This window comes from Tachypleus tridentatus, chromosome 6 (genome assembly GCF_004210375.1).
Source record: "Tachypleus tridentatus isolate NWPU-2018 chromosome 6, ASM421037v1, whole genome shotgun sequence".
Lineage (NCBI taxonomy): Eukaryota > Metazoa > Arthropoda > Merostomata > Xiphosura > Limulidae > Tachypleus > Tachypleus tridentatus.
In genome coordinates, this window is record NC_134830.1 from 128,354,529 (window position 1) to 128,376,402 (window position 21,874).

Genomic DNA, 21,874 nt, shown 5'->3' on the forward strand with positions numbered 1-21,874 from the left:
TCTACTCCAAGGGTGGTGGGTTTGAATTTCCATCGCACCAAATATGCTCGCTATTTCATCAGTGGGGGCGTTATAATATGACATTAGTTGGTAGTAGCCAACTAGTTGACGATGGGTGGTGATGAATACCTGCCTTCCCTCTAGTCATACACTGCTAAATTAGGGAAGGATAGCGCAGTAGCCTTCAAGGAGCTTTGTGTGAAAAACAAACACAGATATTGAGATTTTCAAGTAATGTTAGAAGTAATTGTAATTCGTTATCTCTCACTTCACTTTTCTTTTGCCTAGGAGTTATGGACATTAGTAGGGAAACACTAAATTTATCTTCAGACTCTCACAATATGAATTGGAATGCTTGTCAGGATTTGAAAACATTCTCTTTATAATACAACTGAAACCAAATTCATCACCCTAAACATACCAACTATTGATACCCTTCCATTTGATTTTTAATTAATTAGTTTCCATTGCTACTTTTTTATTTATTGTCATACAGGTATTTTTATTTTACATCACGAGAAACTGGTCTCATGTAAATATCATGTATAAGATATTTCATTATCTTTAAAGTTTCATTAAAGTTTAAGATGGATTATCAACAACCTTTTGTTGTTTTACTTGTTTGGTATCAGGTTCAACATAAAGTGGTAATTTATGTTTGTTAGTAATGTATTGTTAAATTGTTCTGATATTATTAACCTTATTCCTGAAAATATTCTATGGTTTTCTGATGAATATCTGCATCTGTAAACAAAATTAATTCAAAATAATCCCAACATTCATTTCATTGAAGGTTTACTTTAAAAGTTTAATAGATATGCATCTCAACCTATCACATTCAGGAGTCACCATTTGAATTTATCAGTGTTTCATATTGTTCAAAATCTATTTTATCAGTATGCAGAAATATGTGGCATTAGTTTAAATTCTAAATAATTATTTTGAAGAATGTTGGGGCAAATCTTACTGGAATATTTTGGGGAGACAGATGTTTACATTTGTCAAATACCTTGAAAAAGCTTATCCAGGTGCAATGAGGAAACCATATGTTTACTTACTAATCGACTTAAAACCACAAATTTCAGACCAATTACGTGTAAGAATGTGACTATTTCCTGAAGATAAAGTTATAGCATACAAGATAAAATAAGGTAAAACTATGGTTTCATCACACAAATACTTATTGCTCATTATTACAGTGGCTGTGATAGATCTAGAAATATTTTATCCAAAGAGCAGACCACATGTTATTAATGAAATGTTATCGAGTGATATATATTTCAGATACAGATGTTTGATTGAGTGATACACTATATTAATCACATCACCTCGGAAGGTGGAACCACTGAGTATCCATATTTGCATATTGTAGAGAAATTGCTAAGATAGAACTTTACCATTGCTTTTACAACAGGGAGAGAGAAATCAAGCTGTTGAGAAGTATCTTTCAAATTCCTTAGCATAATCTGAAATTGTCTGGATGACTTAAGTTGATCAACTTCATAAATCAACTCTACTTTGTCCATTTCAATTATCGTTGTAATGGTAAAATATTCAATATTATATCTAAAGGTTTCATAAATAATAAGTTTTGCACTGTGTAACTAAAGGTATGTTATAAATAAATAGGTTTTATATGTTGTATTTACAATTCCTTGTCATTTATTCATCATGATACTCAGATTATTTAAACAGCATCCAGATTTGCCCTGAACATATTCTAAAGAAACATGAAACATTTTTAAAGAAATAACTGTCAGAAATAAAAATCTATTTGATCATGTGTATTTGTGAATGCTCTTTAAATGTTTTAAAGGGTAGCATTCCAGTCATGAATGTACAAAATGAGAAATTTAGATAATACATGTTATTACTGAGAGAACTAAATGTTAAAAATCATCAGTTCAACAGAAAAGAAACTTACTAATAAAAAAACATGCATGTCCTTACAGCTGCAGGGGTGTTATAATACGACAGTCAATCCCACTATTCATTGGTATAATAGTAGCCCAAGAGTTGGCGGAGGGTGGTGACAGTTAACTGCCGATCATGTCAACAGTCTGGTTACCACATTTATCTATGTGTCGATTTTTTCCTCTATCGTTATCTCCATCTTTAAAGTCAAGATCATCAAAACTATCAAAGTAGGTAATGTCAAATGTCTTCTCTAAGCCACTCTGTTATAACTTGGAGCCCAGCATGGCCAGGTGGTTACGGCGCTCGACTCGTAATCTGAGGGTCGCGGATTCAAATCTCCATCTCACCAAACATGCTTGCCCTTTCAGGCGTGAGGGCATTATAATGTGATGGTCAGTCCCACTATTCGTTAGTAAAAGAGTAGCCCAAGAGTTGGCAGTGGGTGGTGATGACTAGCAGTCTTCCCTCTAGTCTTACACTGCTAAATTAGGGATGGTTAGTGCAGATAACCCTCGTAAAGCTTTGCGTAAAATTCAAAACAAACCAAACCATTATAACTTAGTAGAGTTTCTGTGTACGAATTCTAAGCATAAAAACTGTGAGATGATGAAATGAGTTTGTTCTACAGGTACACACTGACTTGACAAAATATAGAATGGATAAACACTGACGAGTGCAGACTTATCTTCATCTTTTTTGTGCTAATTCCATCAGGTTTGACACTCTTTTTCTTCACCTGAAGACATGATTTAATCAAATCTGGGTGTTTGACTCCTGAACAGATATATAAAATTTGATGAGTCTTAATCACTCAGTGATGACAAAGAATAATATTCTGTCCACTGGCCTTTCTCAATCACGATTTGGGCGAGGAAGATAAAGTAAGTCTAGCTCAGAGTTTGAATACTCTCAGGACTTTTCATAGGGTAATAGGAACATTATTACTCTTAAAATTCTGGGGTCAATTTTATTCAGCTGTTGGTTTTAACAATTCTGAATATAAGACCTTTTTGTTTGTTCTTCTTTTTAGATAAAACAGTATATTTAACACTTCAAGCCAAGTTCCAAGCTCCGTTGTTTTCCTTGTATGATATCTGATGCTAAATTATACCTGATTGAATAGCTTGTTTTCCAATGTCTTATGTCTCTTTTTTCAGAAAAGGTATAGCTGAATAAAACAGGTTACTCAATACATCTCGAAACCTGTGATTCCACTGTCACTGACTACCAGTAAAATAAAGTGAATCATTTCCTACTTGGTGATCATAATGTGTGCCATAGACAGGGAGTTCCTGATAGTAATGTATTCTAATTATGTCACATTTGACAATAATGAAGTGTTATGATGACCCTCTCCTGTTCAAATGGAAGACTGACTCATGTTGATCTCAATAGTCTGAAAACATTGTTTAGAAATGGATTTGTAATGAAGATATGTGAATGTTTTATTCATTTTGTCTCCAACATGATTTTTAACTTGAATAATTCATAATAATGGTACAGATACATCACCAACTACACTAGATTCCACAATATGAGTAAATGTAGGGTAAATAAAACTCTCACACATGTTAACGGCATATGATGGTATAATGGGCTCCAATAACATATGATTAATATGAAACCTAAGTAGTACCAATATTACAGGATCAAATTATATAAATACTCCATCATTCATATTTGCACTTATGTTTCAGATAATTAAATTGTAAGTAAACATAGATGCTTTATTGGGTGTGCTACTATATGGTTTCAGATTATAATTAAATTATCCATTGCTTTGTAATGACCTGGTATAACAAATTAATTTGTTCCAGACAGTTAACATATCACTCATTTACTGTTAGATATGTAATGCCAACCCTGTGGATACAACAGTTTGACCACTTAACATGAACCATTTCAGAAGATGATTGACATAGTTTGTGATAGTATTGGTAAAATAGTTAACAGAACCATGACTCAATAATGAATGATACATTTAGAAGTAACATTTAATAATGACATGAAACTCAGATCTGATCAAGGGATCCACATATTAAACTTTTCAGAATATCCTTTCAATTTTACAAAAACTGTTTGGTTTTACCTCTTGCTCAATGACAAGTTTTTAACATTGAGATACCATTAGGGAAATTCATAAAACGTTGTAATTCTGATTCATAAAATGTTCCATTTAATCTTTAGCTAAGATAGTCTTGCAGATTATTCACTGGATTTCTGTCTAATCTCTTGTAAATTATAAAGATCCCATTTGTTCACAGGGTCATATATTTATAACTTTCCTTAAATTGATGTTTTCATTGCTAATTCTTGCTTGATAACATACATTGAATTAAAAAGTTGCTTTCTTGGTGGGTTTATAAACTATTTTCCACACCAGACTGATTAGTGTGATTAACATCCACTGATGTTATTTCAATACTGTGATATATGATTGGTGATAGGCAGTAACTAGATTATTCAATAGTTAACACTTGTAAGTTCAACAATAAGTTAAATAGCATCACATTTTAGATTCAAAAGTGTGATTAAATTTTTCTGATTTAAATGCTTTTGTCTCACTATGTTCAGTAAAGAAGTGAATGTCTTGTTCCTGAAGATAATGCTGAAACAGATCATTAGTAAATTTTGTTTCAGCATCAGTTTGAAGTTTACAACGTTTTTGGAATGTTAGGTTTGTCTAGCAGTTCCATAGATGTGTATGATTATTATAAATTAATTGTAGTGTTTTATCAACATTAAACATTATTTACTATATCACCTTCATGTACACCATGCATAATTATTTAGTTTACCATCAACATTGTTTCCAATAAAGTATTTATTTTATCAGATTCATAAAGATGGCCAACATTATTTGCAAATATTGAGACTACAAACCACCATACAGTATCCTGCACATCTGACTGTTGTCACAAAACACTCTTACTGTAACCTTTCTTTGGCAAACATAAAACCACCAAGTTCAATTTTTAAGTTCATCTGTCCAAAGCACAAAAATTAGTGTCTTTATCATATTTCTGTGAAGTATGAGCTATATTGGTACAATTTCCAAAGACCAAATTTTATTTTTGCAGCATTCTTGAGATTGTACTCTTAAAAACTTGTTAGTACCATCTTCAAGATTTATTGCAGTGTTCTTTCAGTTTTTCATGAAATCGATTTTCAGATATCTAACACTTCTTTTGGTAAGATTGTTTTTCTCAATATTGTCTGACATTATAAGACTGGCTTCCTTTGTGCATATCAAATTGTACTTCACAGTATTTGGTGAATATTCCAATTTTCCTTGAAATATTCCAAACTCCAAACAGCATGAATAAAGATTTGAATGTGTCAGATTGTAATAATTCTCTCTTTGTATTTTAATGACACCACCACACATACATGCCAGTGATTAAAATAAATCATTCAGTGTGTCTTGGTGGCTTTACACTTTAGTATCATAGTTGGATGGTTGCAAGTTAAGACTGGTATGTGTCATTTTATTATATGGTTAAGTAAGACACTTTACTCACTTGTTACAGTCTACCCATATGTACAATGAGTATCTAGTTCTTAGCTGGAGGTTAACCTACAATGGACTAGCATCTCATCCAGGAGAAAAGGACCACCAATTTTATCTCCCTGTACCACTGGAATTGCATTTTGAGAGCACTGGCTTTATGTGTCTTGTAAAAACATGTCAATAATTTAACTAACAATAAAACTACATGTACCTGAATGAAAACTTACAAAATGTGAATTTTTTCTAGAAATGTTTGGTACAGAAACAAATGGCACTGCTGTGTGACAATAACAAAATACTTTTATTTAGAAATTAAGCATTTTGACAAACTTTTAAAAAAATCTCATGATGACAAGAAACCCACTTGAAGTAAAAAATGTATTCTAAATACATTTGGTATAGGTATTAAAACTTTAATTAAGATAAAGTATAGAACAACGTTTCAACCTTCTTAGGCCATCTTCAGGTTAAAAAAGAAAGTTTGCAACTGACCACTGCTGAGCACATGTTTTAAGGCCACTTGTTCTAAAAATGTGTGGCCAGCAATGGTCAGTTGCTAATTCTCTTTGTTAATGTGAAGATGATGTAAGAAGGCTAAAACATTGTTCTATACTTTATTTTAATTAAAGTTTTAACACCTTATACCAGACATATTTAGAATACATTTCAAAAAATTATGCTACACTTTATCATTTGTTCATGTATTTTTCCCTTTTAACTTTAAATTAAATTTGTAGTATATTAAAACAAGAATATAGTAATAAAATCAATAATTTGCATATTCTAATACTTTTATGAATATTTTAAAACTACAGAAATTTTATTTCATAGGAAAAACAAGTTGAAACTACAGGAGTAATAAAGTATTCTTATGAATTTGTATATTACTATATGTACATGTTTTTATTTAAATATAACAAAGGGACCATGCAGTGGCAGTTCTTAAAGTGAATATGTGAGGAAAATGTATTAAAAACAACATACAGAAGTATCACTACTGATGACTAACAATTGTAATGAATTAATTTTGTCAAAAGTAGTCAATTAACAAACAAATGAATACCAGTTTGTTTCAGAATTTTGCCATAAAACTACACAAATGTTTATTTGCAGAATGTCATTCGATTTCTAACTGACAAGCTAGATGGTAGACTACTAGTCAATAACATACAGTGCTAACTCTGGAGTTACTTCTGTCTGACCAAAAAGAGAGATTTAAGTTTTATTTTTATAGAATAAAGTCACACAACTCAAAAGTACAGCAATGAAACCCACATAACAGATTCTAAAATTCACAGCCCTGGCTCACTCACAGCATACATGGGTTGAGTAACAGAACTAAATTAAACATACAACTGACTTAATACCAGCCCTTTATGAATTGTTATAATAATGTTACCAGCCTAACAGGTAGATTAATTAAGACAAAATGTGAACTATGATTACAATATTTGATATATTTTTTCACAATGTAAAATAATCAAGAAAAATCAGTTTTTTCAAAAAATTGTTATTGATCTGTTCACATGCTGTGCATTTTATTTTCCTACTGCATTTTCATCCAACTATAAGGAATAAAATAGAGATGAAAAGATACAGGAATGGTGTAGTAAATCTGGGCACTTGAGGCACATGCTGTTATGTTGCTTTTTTAATATGGGAAAATAAATCCATAGCACATTTACATCATTCAGGTATAAAGTAAATATATTTTATACAGTTAAAACATGTAAGTATACATTATTAAAAAATCATTAAACTTATGCATCAGGCTCTAACAGGATAAATATTTTTGATATAAGTATACATATCCCAATTAATTGTATATTTTATGAGCCTAAAATAAAAGCACTATGAAAACTAGGGTTTATCCAGTTTTCTAAATATGTCTGTATTTTAAAAAACACTTCCAATTGATCATAAATAGTTTATCTAAATAGTTTATGGGATCTGAAGCTCATAATAATTTTAAATCAACTGAAAAGAAAGGTCGCATCAAAAAAAAAATAGAGAGAGGAGAGGGGAGTATAATTAATAAAACTCAACTTATTTCAATGATCCCTCTCCTCTGGAGCTCTGTATTCTAACCCTAAATAATCAAAGATGGATTCTTCTGTTAGAGTTGGTAATGGGTGTCCTTCAGTTATGTGTTCTTGACCCTATTAAAATTAAAAATAACATAAATAAGTTACAATGGCTAAACACTTATAAAAATGCTAGAGGTATACAGTGAGGATTAAATATGAGTAATTTGCTTCACCTTTCTCATTACACTTATTTTAAATAAGGATTATACAGTATTTTTCTCATAAAACTTAACTGCTTACCCTATCTTTTACTTAACTTTTATACCTATTTTACCTTTCTAAATTTCACTGCTCAGATGATACCCCTGATTTGTCTTTGTTCTAAGTGAATACAACTGTGTAAAACTCATGATTTCATCTTTGTGGAATATACTTTTCTTATTACTAAAGTATGTGAATATATCTAACTAACCTTTCTAATCACTCCTTCTCTTAGTGAACTTTCAGACAAAGCCATTCCTTTTCTTCGAGCTAGCAAGCGCATTGAACGATTGAAGTGAGCAGATCCAGTAAAATACAACAAAGCACAGGCAAATTCACTTCTTGGAGCAACAATAATGTCTAGTCGCCGATGCTAAGAACATAAAAACAATGAATGACCTTATGAAGAAGAGTACATCTTGGCAGTTATTAGTTTTACACTTTAAAATTATAGGACACTTTAGCCAAAGACATATTGATAGAGATTGTATATAGTCAAACAGTGAAAATCAAAGATCTATTGAAGTGATTCAGGATAATTTTCATAACAAATGTTCAGAGAGTCAATCAGGAGAGGATGCTACTCTATGATTTATTGTTGAAGCATGGATGCAAAAGTTGAAGTGGGGGAAATTCTGGAAAAGTGTAATAATTGCACAATTACATTTCATGCCATAAAGTAGGCTAACATAGATTCATCTACTGAAAATCTGACCTTACGTTTTGAGGATGTTATGTTCATAACTCTTATCTATATGATCTTATCAAAATGTACAAGATTATCTGTGAGATTGATAAAACCTTCTCATTTCTAAGCTGAATTCTGAAAAACAAAACAAAAATAAAATACACACTCAAAAATGAGAGGACACAAGTTGAAGAATTGAAGTGTTACTATGCTCCAGTTAAGACAGTGTTATTTTTCTAATAAAAGGCTTAGCTTATGAAATGTGCTGTTATTGGTAATAGGTTTAAGGAAACCTTGGTGTGCACTGTTGGGTGTCAAAACGTATCTCTACCTTCAATAGGGTGACATATAACATGGTATTATGAATTTTATTTCAGTTATCAGCATATTGTGATACCCAATATTGCTGGTTTTGTGACAGTTTGTGTTAAAATAAAATAAAAAACAAAACAGATAGATTACACACGGATGCTGAAAAAATTCAGATATGTATTTGAAAATTGTACAAAATTTTCATTCTTCACATTAATATCATTCTGTACTCTGACTGACATTAGCATTTCACAAGATAAGATTTTATAACAAAAGCTTTAGTAACATATCTGTTATTTTGCATACAACAAACCTGTATTGTTGCCACATTTTGTGTATATACATTTTGTAAGATTAAAGTAACAGCCAACATTATTTTTCCAATACAGCATTAGTCCAGTAGACTGACCATATAGGAATTTAATGGATAACATCAACAAAATTTTAATAACAGATGAATTGAAATGGTAAACAATTATTTTCAATAACCCCTTCAGCAACTTTTTTTTTTTTTAAAGAGATTCTCTGATTTGTTAAGGCCTATTTTTAGAAACATAGTGGTTTCAAAGGAATCAAGACACTTCGTGTAAAGAAAGTTTGTCAAGGATAATCCAACCTTTACCATTAAAGTCTTCCTGAAATGATACTTCCCTCCTCTCACAAGATTAGCATTTCTCATTTTGTGCTGCCCTCTGTATGCAGACCTTTCTTATAACTTTGCTTTGGGTATAGATGCTTTCAGCCAAGATATGTCAAACAAGTTTCTTTATGTTTATTCTCCTATCAGACTACTTCATTGGGTTGTCTCCCTCATCAATACCACTCCTTGCAAAGTCCTTCTGATTGCTCCTTACTGGCCCATTTCCTTGCATATTTCTTTGCTTATTCCAGTTACACTTATTCCCTTCCATCCCTCTCCCCTTACTCTCTGACCTACTTTGTCAACTATGATTGATAGTTCTGCATCCAGCACTTCATGTCCTCCATCTTCATACCTGGCTTTTGTCTGGTCCCTGGCAAGGAAATCTGGTTTCTCATGTCAAGTGGCATTTCATTTAGCTCATTCCATTTGTCCTTCATCTACAGCTGTGTATTAGCAGAAATGGACTGTTTTTTACATCTGGGCCCTGTTCTCAGGGGTTCCAGCTTCTTGTCCAATGATTGATAATCTCTCCAAGTTTCTGTAATGGCTTTCTGAAAAGAGATCTTCAGTCCCCTTCATATCTGGGTATTAGGCAGCCCTATCCCATACTTCCCATTTTTCTTGATACTGCATAGTCTTTCCTTCTCCTATTCTTACCCTTTTGATCCATTCTTTCTGGATGTATTGGTCACCTGTACTTCTATTCCTCTATTCCTTTACTTTATCTCTGTTTGAGCCCACTACTTTGTGTTCTTTGTTTAACCTACCTTTGAGATACACTTCCTTCTCCTCTTGATTTGCAGGCAAATATATCAGTTGGATATATTTGCCACTGACATCACTTGCACAGTGTACTACCCAATATATTTTTACTTAATCTGGATCATTCTTTCCCTTCCAAGAACTTGGCTGCTTGTGAGGGCACCTTCTCCTTTTCAACAATTTCCCTTCCTTTTACTTTTCATCTCTACCTTCGTCCTGATGCAAACAGACTTCTATCCCTAGTGTATGCCTTTTGTTGTTATATTGCTCACAGGGCTTCCTTCAGTGGTTCCTTTTCCCATCTATTTCTTCCATGGGAACCCTCTTTATCTTGGGATATTTCTTCCTTTACCCTTACCAATTGAGTTTGTCATTTAATCCAGTTAGCTTCTTCTTTGTCCCCTTCCCAACAAATGTTATTCCATGTTACATCCCATCAAATTTGCACCTCATCTTTTCTCTTGCTGCTTGTTTCAGTCAATCTTTGGAGTAAATTCTGCAGTTGGGTACATAGACCACACCTTAGGTGTTCCTGTATCCTTGGGATGTCACTTATCACCTGTGGCTATATTGCTGACTTCAATGCAGCTATGACACTGGGTGAGTCTTTGGTAACTCTTTCACCCCTGTTTGCCCTGGAGGTTAAAGTGCATGTTTGGAATATTATTTGGAAAATTTTTATTAAATAATATTTTTATTATTTACATCAATGAGACTGACAAAAGTATAGTTTATAATTTTAATTTAAAATTTTATCTATGTTTTAATTTAAAAGGAAATGTAAAGAAAAAATAGTTAAGCAATGGTTTTCGTGTATCACATAACACATCTAGTTATCTTATTGCTAAGTTTCTTAATTACACACACCATACAACATGTACAAGTATCTAGTGAATTAGAAACTCAATATAAAATAAGTACCTCCCACCTCTATGATTTGCTGAGATATTGATATATATAGTAAATCTACTAGAGTGGCTCCACCCTTTAAATCAATCACTTGAAAGTTCTTCACTAGTACCACCGACTACTACTAAGTACCACAAGTTTATAATCAATAAAAAGAGAATTTCCCCTCTATGTAATCCTGACAGTTGTTTATAAGTGACTTAAAGGCAAAAGAAAGACTTTTGCTGAAATTGTAGATGTCTGATCAGTAAGTCGTTTCTCTGAACAGGAATGGAATTTTTTTTTCAACCCATATATATTTTACATAGAGACCCTCTTAAATTACAGGGATTTTGAGGATAATAATACTATAATTTGGTGTTTCTTATTTTTCAAAAGTTAATGTCTGAACCTTACAAAAATTATCATCTCTACACACCCCATCCGCAAGTCTAGACAAGGCTTAGTGATAGTAAGTATGCATAAGTGCAGAATTTTGTAACACGGGTACATACTTGGAAACCAGCATTTTTCAAGGTATTTCTCATTTACTTTCTATGTCATAAGAAATATAACTAAATTTAAACATTTATGAGTAAACAGTAATATGTATATGTATCATTATACACACGTAATGCACAGTAGCCAAAACAGTATAGTTTTGTTAGCCAATACATAGTTATGCCTACTACATTTGTGTTATTCTAATTGTCTAAACTGAGGTAAATTTAAAACCACATCATACCACACTAGAAACTTGACGACTTTAAAACTAAAAGGTAGTAGCTTTTGTATTTACGTGCCCAAATAATGCCATACACATGTGCTGTGAAATTTGACATACATAAAATAGATGAACAGTAGTACTGAAACACCTGTGATGTAAATGGAAAATGCAGGATCAAGGCCTGCAATGTTTATTGGACCAGTGCAACTTTGAACCATATAATAAATGTTTTCACACATTATAATTGCAATTTTACTACCCTTGGAAATTTCTTGTGTAAGTATTGTAGGAAACATAACATTGTGTTCTTGGAGCAAGGGCATGTATGAATGATACTTTTATGTTTTGCACATGGGTTCTCTCTAGGGTGTTGTACATGTTACAACATGCTACACAAAGATGGGCCCAGACACTGGGATTAACATTAGAAATGAAATATGTGTAATAACAGAAAAATATAAAGTTTTACTCAGAAAAAAGTTATATATTCATTTAAGAGATTCTAGAGGTTATACAAGCAAAATATGAGATTTTTGAGACATAGAAAAGGACAATTTCATAAACAAATATTAATAAAAAATATTTCATTAAAAAAATCTCCAGATGTTTATTTCAGATACACTTTATTTATACTGGGATTAACATTAGATGCAGTGTCTGTATATTTAATGCTTTCTTTTCTTTCAGAGGCCCTTACTCTGAATTTCATCTATTGTAACCTGCTATGTGGTAAGTGGTACCTGACCAGGTATTCTTGCTCCACAGATCTGCACTGTATGGCATATTAATTTGCAAGCTCTTTCCATGGCTCCACACACTCACCATGCTACCACTACAGTCAACCCTTGGAAACAGACATCTATGTGGGGATAGGATGAGAGATCTCAATAATACTATGTGACTGTGAACAACATATTAATCAATTCATCTGGGGATGGCATTAAAAGTTGATGACAAGAAAAACTTTATTACAAATGTATAATGTCACCACCAGAGTTTCATAAGGTACAACAGTATATTGAGTGCTGTGGCTCATGATTTCAAGGGGTAACTCATCTTGTCATATGGCAAGCTTGGTACTCAAAGGATTAAATACCAAAATCTAGTGAAATAATAACAGCAATATGCCTAGGATTTGTGACCAAATCAAATTCAACAGCAGTTTGTCTTTCTTCCAACATTCCTCTTAATTAATCCATTATGGTTTTTATGTCAGAATCATGTCAAAATAACATTTTATTTTCTCTTCCATTTATCATACACACTGTTGGTTAGAAAACTTTCTGGTTCAATACTGAAATTTATTTTCCAGGCTGCTCATGATTTCAAACAACAGTGATCAAAAGTACTATCTTATATGCAGTAGGAAACATTTTAACATTATGGTGTTGACTGCACTGAAATTTAGAGAAGTAACCATTAAGACAAAAGCCAGCAGACCAAATATTCTTTGTAACAGTCACACTAAACTATACACGTTATTTTTCACCAAATCCTATCATGTATGAAAATAATACTAATGTCTAATTTTAGTTTACACACATCATAAACATTAAAACTTGATGACAAGAAAAAGAAACTTTATTACAAATGTATAATGTCATCACCAGGTAGAAGCACAGATATAGAAATACACATACAGTACCAAACAAAGAGGTCACATGTAGTTTTAAAACACTGTTGTTTAAACAAGTTTCTTTCTCTAAAATATATCATTATTGTAGTCAACCAAACCTGTCATTTTAAGAGTAATCCCACAAGCAATAAAGCAAAATGCATCTATAATATAACAAAATACACTATCAAGGCAACTCTACTGTAATCATAAACAACACAGAATACATCAACAAAGTCAACGACATCCAAAAAACACACTGATAAACAACTTAACAGAACCTTCTCACAAATAAAGATCATTTAATTACTGAAGATCTTAATTTTTATATTAGGAAACCTTACTCATGCAGTACACAACTCTACTGCATTCCAAAACAACACAAACAAAATGTCTCATAAGGTAACTAAAATCTCAGCAGATACATAGCCTTAGCTTTCACACCATGCATAACATATGCAGATTCCTTTTATAAAGAGGTTTTCAGATTCAGAAACACATTGATGCACTGAAACAAACTGGAACCATCTCAAATGCAGTAACCTCCTCAGCATAAAGAGATTGAGGAGCAACACTGGAGGAAGAAGTAGAGCAACCAACAAGTGCACCTACCATGACCTACAACACTGGGTAATGCACTCCAGCCAAAATGAGTGACAACCTAAACACAATCTATGTTGATTGTTTCAGCTCTAAATTCAAAAGTCATTACCTGGAAGCAGACATCCATATGGGGGTAAGATGAGAGATCTCAATCATACAACATGACTGTGAACAACATGTTGATCAATTCACCTCTACATCCAAAACTCAATCACCAAGAACTGACTTCCATGTGGGGATAGGATGAGGGATTTAAATAATTATGACAGTGCACACTAAAGCTACAACATCCCCTTGGACAAACCTGTGCAAAATGAAGTACAGTGGAGCGCCGTTAAGCCGCGGTATTTGGGGGGGGTCAACCTGCTTAACCACGGCTTAAATCTTTGTGACTGAAAAGTCAAAGTCGCCAACAGCTCTGCCGAGGAGCTCATCCGGGCCATTGCGTGATCATTACATCGGATTATCGAATTAAAAATAATACTTTAATTATTGATCACTTTTTTCACGGATTTACTGCAAATTAACTTTAATGTATGGAGAGGTGTGATTCGGTAACAATGGCAGCCTCCATAAAGCTGACATAGAGAGCGGATAAGGTAGATTATCGGTCCATTTCTATTGTAATATATTTTATTTATTTCCCAAATTAAAGCAAATCCTTTTTAAATATCTCCTTGAAGTTATAAAGCCAGGATTAAATTTGTAAACCGCGTTTTTACACGTTCTTAAATTAGCGGTGAGCTGCGATAATCCTTGCTCACATCGTTCACAAGACTTGCTACAGCGGCTTAAGCGATTTTGCGGTTTACTGGTCCGCGGCTTAATGGTGCTCCACTGTATATGTTTGTGGAGCATCTTGTTATCTACACTGGTAGAACACCACTACCTTATTCTCAATTGAATGGAATATTTATTGTTTATATTGTGTATCTCTCATTCAGGAATACACCTCCAAGGTCTGCCACCCCAATGGGTTGAAACTGGAAAGAGGGAAGGAATCTCTTACATCACAGGAAGAAATGGGGATGGGGGTGGTAAACAAAGTAGAGAGTCTGGAGAAATGTTCACACTGGAGAGAGTGCAAAAGGTTACCACAAAATCTTATTTCAGAAAGCAGACCAAACCTAATCAATTAAATCTAAACAACAGCTGGGATGGGCAGTAATCTTTTGTTTCACCCATGAAATCCATGGGTTAACATGGTTCAGAACATGCATACTTACAAAGCAAATATACTGCAAGTGATTTTGTGGAATATCCCATCTCTAGTTTATATGATTATAATGAACAGTGTGCATTTTATGTTGATGGATATTATGCAAGTGAAGTCAACATGACCTTAAAGTGCAGGTTTTAGGACAACTCTAAGTGAACAAAGTATAACTGGACAGCCATCAGTCACTACAGAACAGGACAATGGTCAAGACATGGGACAAACCCCTGAAACATAATATATGTATGTATATAATAAAAGAAAGAAAAACTTACCTAGATACAGTCTTACTAAAGATAGAATATAGCATGATGGCTATAAGTGGAAGATGGTAACTTCACAAGAAAGAAACAACTACCCAAAGCAGATTATGGGAGGAGAACGTATGAGGTGTAGTTCTACTGCTCTGCAACTGAAATGCCTCCAACAAACAATGTGGTTGAAATTCAGGTAAAAGGTAAAATGCTTGAATGAAGTAAAGACACAAGGAATTCATTACCCTGATTATTGGAAGAAGGAGATAATGAAGAAAAGGACAACCAAATTACAAGCTTAACTCAACAGGTAAGAAAAAAAGGGAAAATATCATGAACAGAGGAGTGGTGTAAGGGAATTAAATTGCAGAAAGTGAAATCAACTAAATGAAACCTTGAAAGCAATAAATCAGCCCAAAGTAAGTACAGGATAGAAACAGTCATCTGGATTTAACCAAGAATAAAGATGTTAGATGGCAAGAAATGAAAATGAAAAGAATATTCCATGTGAGCCTCCAAAGTGTAAATTATTAAAATCAATCCAGAACAAAAAGAACACATCAAGCCAAAACAGCCAAGAAAACTTGATCTGTGCTGATCAGGTAGAATCAGTTAGAAAGACCTCACCCAGAGTTTCATGGATGAACAAAACAATCTTTGAAAAAAAGACTGATGGAATGAGAAAAACTAAAGTTATAAACTGGATCTAATCCTGTCTGAACATACTAACAGCCATAGCAAGTGGATGATGAACCAGACACCAAAAACAAGAGATAATTTGAAATTAAGAAAGGAGTCCAATGCTTCTCATGGAGGAGTACCCTACAGAAGGCAGAGCCACCAAACATTTGAAGACTGAGAGGCCACTCCTTGGGAGAAATCATGTCTGAACTTGAAAGGTGATCTGCAATGAAGATGAAAGCACTTGAAACCTAATACGAGAGATGTACGTCAAATGTGTGGGTTCAAAAACAGAGATCCACTGTCTACCACAAAGAAAACAAGAACATGTGCCCCATGGTAAGACATATAAGCCACAACTGTTGAGTAGTTGAAATGAATTATGATTACTCAAATTCAGATATCAGCCTCCTGCTGATCAACTCACTCTTACCAACTTTGAAGATGAGCATCAAGAAACAGAAACAAACTCAGACAAGGGTAAGAAATTTGTAAACCCAATGACATGGAGAAAATTTTCAATCACCAATATATACAGTCAAAAATGAAGAGAGAAAATTACGAGGAGTATCCAAAGGAACTCTATAAAGAGACCCCAAGTTGTGCAGCAACATGAACTGCACATTGGCTGAATGATTTACAACTTGTGTGGCAAGATTATCAATTAGTTAGCCACTATTCAAAAGTCAATACAACAACAAAGATTTATACTGATATGATGTTTAAGCTGTTTAGGATAAATAACTGTGGTTTTCTTTTACAATATGCAGTCATTTTAGAAAGAAAAACAAACTGGTAATAAAGATTTATTTCCTTATTTTATACGATGGTTATGAGATTGGCCAAATAAACCAATCCTATATAGTGTTTGGGTGGAGAAAATAACAGATAACATATGAAATTTGTTTAAAACAAAATATATGACATTTATTTAGGAGGTTTTAGAGATTATGCAAACAAAAGTTGAAATTTTTCTGATAAGAAAATCATTTTTAATCTGAACATGAAAATCACATTTAGTAAAAATAATAAAAATATTTTAGTTTTTGATTACAAAAAACTTGTAATGTTTACTGAAAGCTTGCTAAATTTTATATAATGTTACACTACGTACTTTGAGAGTTATAGTCACATGGTGATTGCAAGGTCACATAAGGTACTCCCGTCTGTTGAAAAATGTTAATATCTAGATTTGATGTTGTGTCACTTTTACTGAACTTTCTGATAAGAAAGCTTGTAATATTGCACTTGACCTCTATTTTAATAACCCCATTCCTTTAAATGACATTCCTAGTACAGTTTTGTTCCTTCTTAGAATTCAACAAAACATAATTTTCAATAACAAAAACATTCTTCCAATCAATTGTTTAATATGGAAATCCTCTTTCACTTGTTTTTGCCAACATATTTATGACCAAGATCAAAACACAAGCCATACAACCTACATTATAATCCTCAACTGTACCAGTACAGACATGTTGATGACACTTTTGCTAGTTCCATTTCCATGGAACACATACTCTCCATTAATCCTAACATTAAATTACTATTAAACACAAAAATAATAGGGTCATCTTTTCTTAACCTTGACATTATCAAACCTGACATGCATTTCAAAACCAAAATTCACAAACAAAATCACTCTCACAGGCTCTACATCCCCTAAAATTCTATTCATGAATCCATACAAAAGTCAATATATTAAAAAACTTATAAAAACAGCTGGAAGAATTTGCATAACTGACTGCATAGATGAAAAATTAATGGTATTAAATATTCTTTCATTTGTATCAAGAAATTTTCACTAACTACTGTCAAAAAATTCTCACAAAATCACCAAAATAAAAATCTCAAACTCAAGTCACAAAAAAGTGACACTAATTAGCCAAATAACACAGTATTACATTATAATTTGCCATTTGTCACTGAAATCAGTTCATAAATAATTATCTAAAAAATATGTCCATTAAACAAAACTTCCTGTAGACTGATAGTTCACAAAAAATCTAAACCATAAAATAAAATTAATAACTAAAGATGATGTACAATCACACAATATGAACGTAATTTGTAAAATAACATGCAATAACTGTCAAGAATTCTACATTAGAGAAACAGAAAGAAAATTAGAAACCAGATCCACTGTACACAGTAAAAATACTTCCATATTTATTTCTATTGAAATTAAAAAAACAAACTTCAGTATATCTATTCAAAACAATGTAATTTTAAACAAATCTAACATATATGAAACCACCTTAATTGAACAAAATAGCCCTACTCTAATCATGCACCTTGGCACACCAAGCTACCTTTAGTGAGCAATTTCTAGTCATGTGATCTCTTTATTTCCTACTCTGTTTCTTTTTCTGTGTAAATTATTCATACCAGATAACAACAAAAGCTTGTTAAAACATTGTACATTTGTAATATATTGACTTTTACAACCCACTCACTGTCTCCAATCTTTACCATCATGAATATTACTCATACTGGTTTTGCTGGTTGCCAGATTATATTGTCTAATCTTATATCATTAACTCTTTTATTATTCTTTGAAAAGTGTGTTTAGAATGGAATTTGTTTGCCATAAAATCCAGCTCAATTGATGAATTCTTGTACTGAATGAAAGATCACATGGCAGATGAAAAGTACATACAAAATGCTATATTTTTATGCATTTGACTTAAAGACTCCAATGGACTATTTAAAAGGAATGTAAAGTAAAAAATAAAAAAATTTGCAGCTGAGTAGTATTTTTATCATAAATATTTGGTCTAAAAATTACTATATTAAACTTTAAAAATATCAAACCATACATGCACATAGCATATTTTTAAACAGATCTTAATAAAAGGTATAGTGTTACAGTACTTCTATAACCTATTAAAAATATCAACAATGAACTAAGAATCCATTTTCTTCTAGACTCATAAATGTCAAATAAATATATACCTTTCTGTTTACTCCAGATAGCTTACATATTCCCATATACTTCCTTTGATTTCCTGATTGTACACAACTAACAAGATCATCAGTCAGAAACCCTGAAGTAACAGAAAAATGTGGGTTTTTGAAATTATACATTTCTTCACTGTTATGAAACTCATTGATATTTTTAAAATATTGTGTCAGTATTAACATTTTATTTATTTAATGTATTTCAAACAGATCCTACTTCTAGTATAACATTTTGATTCTTTTAGTTTTTAAAAAGAAATATTTGATTTTTAGCTCTTTCACAGAGGCTCCTATCTTCCACCACCTATAATCTAGTACATCTCATTCTGAGAATTTATAACCTGTGAAATAACATCAATAATACCTTACAGTTAATATCTCTTGGACCAATCACCAGCACTTATGCAATACATGTATTATATTTTATTGAAATTCACATGAAACTTCTACATTAAAATGGTCACCTTGTTCCAAAAATTCATTACTAGAAGAAAGGATATATATATATATATATATTTGAAGAAATTATCTATTGTATTCTACAACTACCATGAAATTGTTTACTTAAAATATGATTACTTATCTATCATACAAGTTTTAACTAGAATATTATATTTTGCTATAATTTAGCTGACTTGTTCATGAAATGTTTTATGGTATTTAGTAACTGGTTGGTAGTTAAAGTATTTTAGAAGAACTTGTTTCATTTCCATAAATAATGTTGTCTAGTGTTACAAAGGCAATTTGTTTATAATATTTTTGTTACAAGGTAGCTATTTTCTTCAGGGAAGGCATTAAAAAGGTGACATTTCATGAAACAGAGTTTGCATCAGTATGCTTAAAAATGTTTTTTGGTATTATGTGGCTGGCTTTTCTTTATATAGACATGCATATATAGGGATTTAAATATCACATTTTCAATCATTTAATTTTCCACAAGAAATTTCATCTTTTATTTGGCTTTCTCAATCATTGAAGAAATGCAACTTTATGTAAAAGTAATTTTATTTCTTTATTTCTATCCCTGATACATATTCCTTTTTTGGTATTGTGTAGGTGAGATGTTTATGAAATACTGGATAAAAGGAAGACAAAGGGCCCTAAAACCCATTTGCATATCTTTCAGCATCTGATTTGTTTCTTCAGAAGCTTTATCTGACAGTCTCAAGTGTTTTCTTTTAGCTTCAGTTTAACCTCATTTTTTGCTAAACTTTCTGGACTTTATTTTATAGGTGGTGCTAAGAGTGTTCAACTGAAATGAAAAGCTGAAGTGGTTTGATGTTGTAAATATGCCATCTTTTAACTGAAATGGTAATACACATTTGAAACCTCTAATTTAACCTATAATGGTACAGGAAAATCTTGCTGTAAATATGATCACAAATGAAAAAAATCACATAGAATCCAACTCAAATGGTATTTAAATTAGAGACACTCACAAGAGTATCAATCACTTCAACTACTAAGCTACTTTGACATCCAGTACAAAAAATCTAATGTTGATATAAAATATCATGGCATTCATGTGTTTACAAATATTGAAATATTAAATATTTATCTAAATATTAACACTTAAGTAAAACAAAAATTTCCCAACTGTACTGGTATTTGAACAAAACTTCTGCTTGAGGTTTTTGGCACTAACCATTAAAACAATTTGAGCATTACCAACAGAAAGTGGTTTTTATTTTAATACTGCTTTTTGGTACTAGATCACTAACTGATTCAATGCAACATCAAGGTGTTCATGTCACAACCTTTTATAGGTGTATTCAGAACTTAATTAAATAGCTTTATTAGTTTAAAAGCAAATATAAAATTCTTAATCTTCACTTATGTGTCACATGATCTATTTGAACACCAACATGCCATTCTAAATTTTGGTGTAGATATTGACTTGTCAACTCATTTATCCACAGAGGGCAAAAGACTCTTTATTTGGTGACAAAAAGACTCTGACACAGACACAGAAGGCTACATCTGCATACTCATGGTAGCAGTGGATCATAGTGCAGAGGCATATGTCCAAGATGCAGAAGAGGAAAATAACTTTCTAGCCTTGGGATGCAAAACGTTATTAACAGTTTTCAAACACTGTACCTCTTTTTCCTCCACCTAGTTAGGACAAGACTGAAAGTAAGAGGGATGTAAATATTTACAGTTAATGCAGTGAAGGTCTAGTTGAAATCTGTAGGCTTCATGGTCTTTGCCACCACAACAAGATCTTCAGCTCAGGGATGCTTTTCAATTCTCTCTCAGCAGCAACTCCTCATGAAGAATTCAGAGTAACATAGGAAGTAATCTCAATGAGTATATCCCCATAGCCTTTGAATTTAGAAGGAGTTTTGGTGTAGATGTTTCTACCAAGATATCCCCAGAACATAGCTTCTTGACTGAATTTGGAGAGCCAGCAAGCCCCTGTAAGGCCTTCTGAATAGAAAAGGGAGACATCTGTCCTAATTAAAGGTTTTTTTGACAAAGAATACATCATGATAAAACAAAATACAGGTGCAAAATGGGTTGTAGACTGTTGTTCAGTCTTTGAGACATAGTTATTTACCTATGAGCTGTTTTTTATTATTTTATTTTTGTAGAATTTGGAAGATCCATAATATAAGGAGAAAGATTCAGTGTTCACCGACCCCACCAATCATGGATTTCTAAGAATATATGCACTACATTGCCAAACAAGGACACTGCAGCAATGCCAGAATTTCGTGAACACTATAATCAAACACCAGTATCAGACACAATATCCACAACACTTCTGAGGATGCTCGACTTTAGCACTCAGTTGACAATAGTGGA

At 32.4% G+C, this 21,874-nt stretch overlaps 1 protein-coding gene across 3 annotated transcripts in view; it reads right to left on the bottom strand.

Annotated features, from left to right (window-relative positions):
* Window positions 1-6,218: 6,218 nt before the first annotated feature.
* Window positions 6,219-21,874, bottom strand: part of LOC143253632 (DNA polymerase lambda-like) — a 69,898-nt gene continuing 54,242 nt past the window's right edge. For 2 of the 3 annotated variants that reach the window (XM_076507789.1, XM_076507790.1), the window contains exons 7-9: window positions 19,061-19,152; window positions 7,928-8,089; window positions 6,219-7,587 (exon numbers count right to left, since the gene is read on the bottom strand). In XM_076507789.1, coding sequence (XP_076363904.1) covers window positions 7,480-7,587; window positions 7,928-8,089; window positions 19,061-19,152 — 362 coding nt within the window. In that variant the 3' untranslated portion in view covers window positions 6,219-7,479. The remainder of the gene's footprint in view (window positions 7,588-7,927; window positions 8,090-19,060; window positions 19,153-21,874) is intronic. The other variant, XR_013029742.1, reaches the window with a different exon arrangement.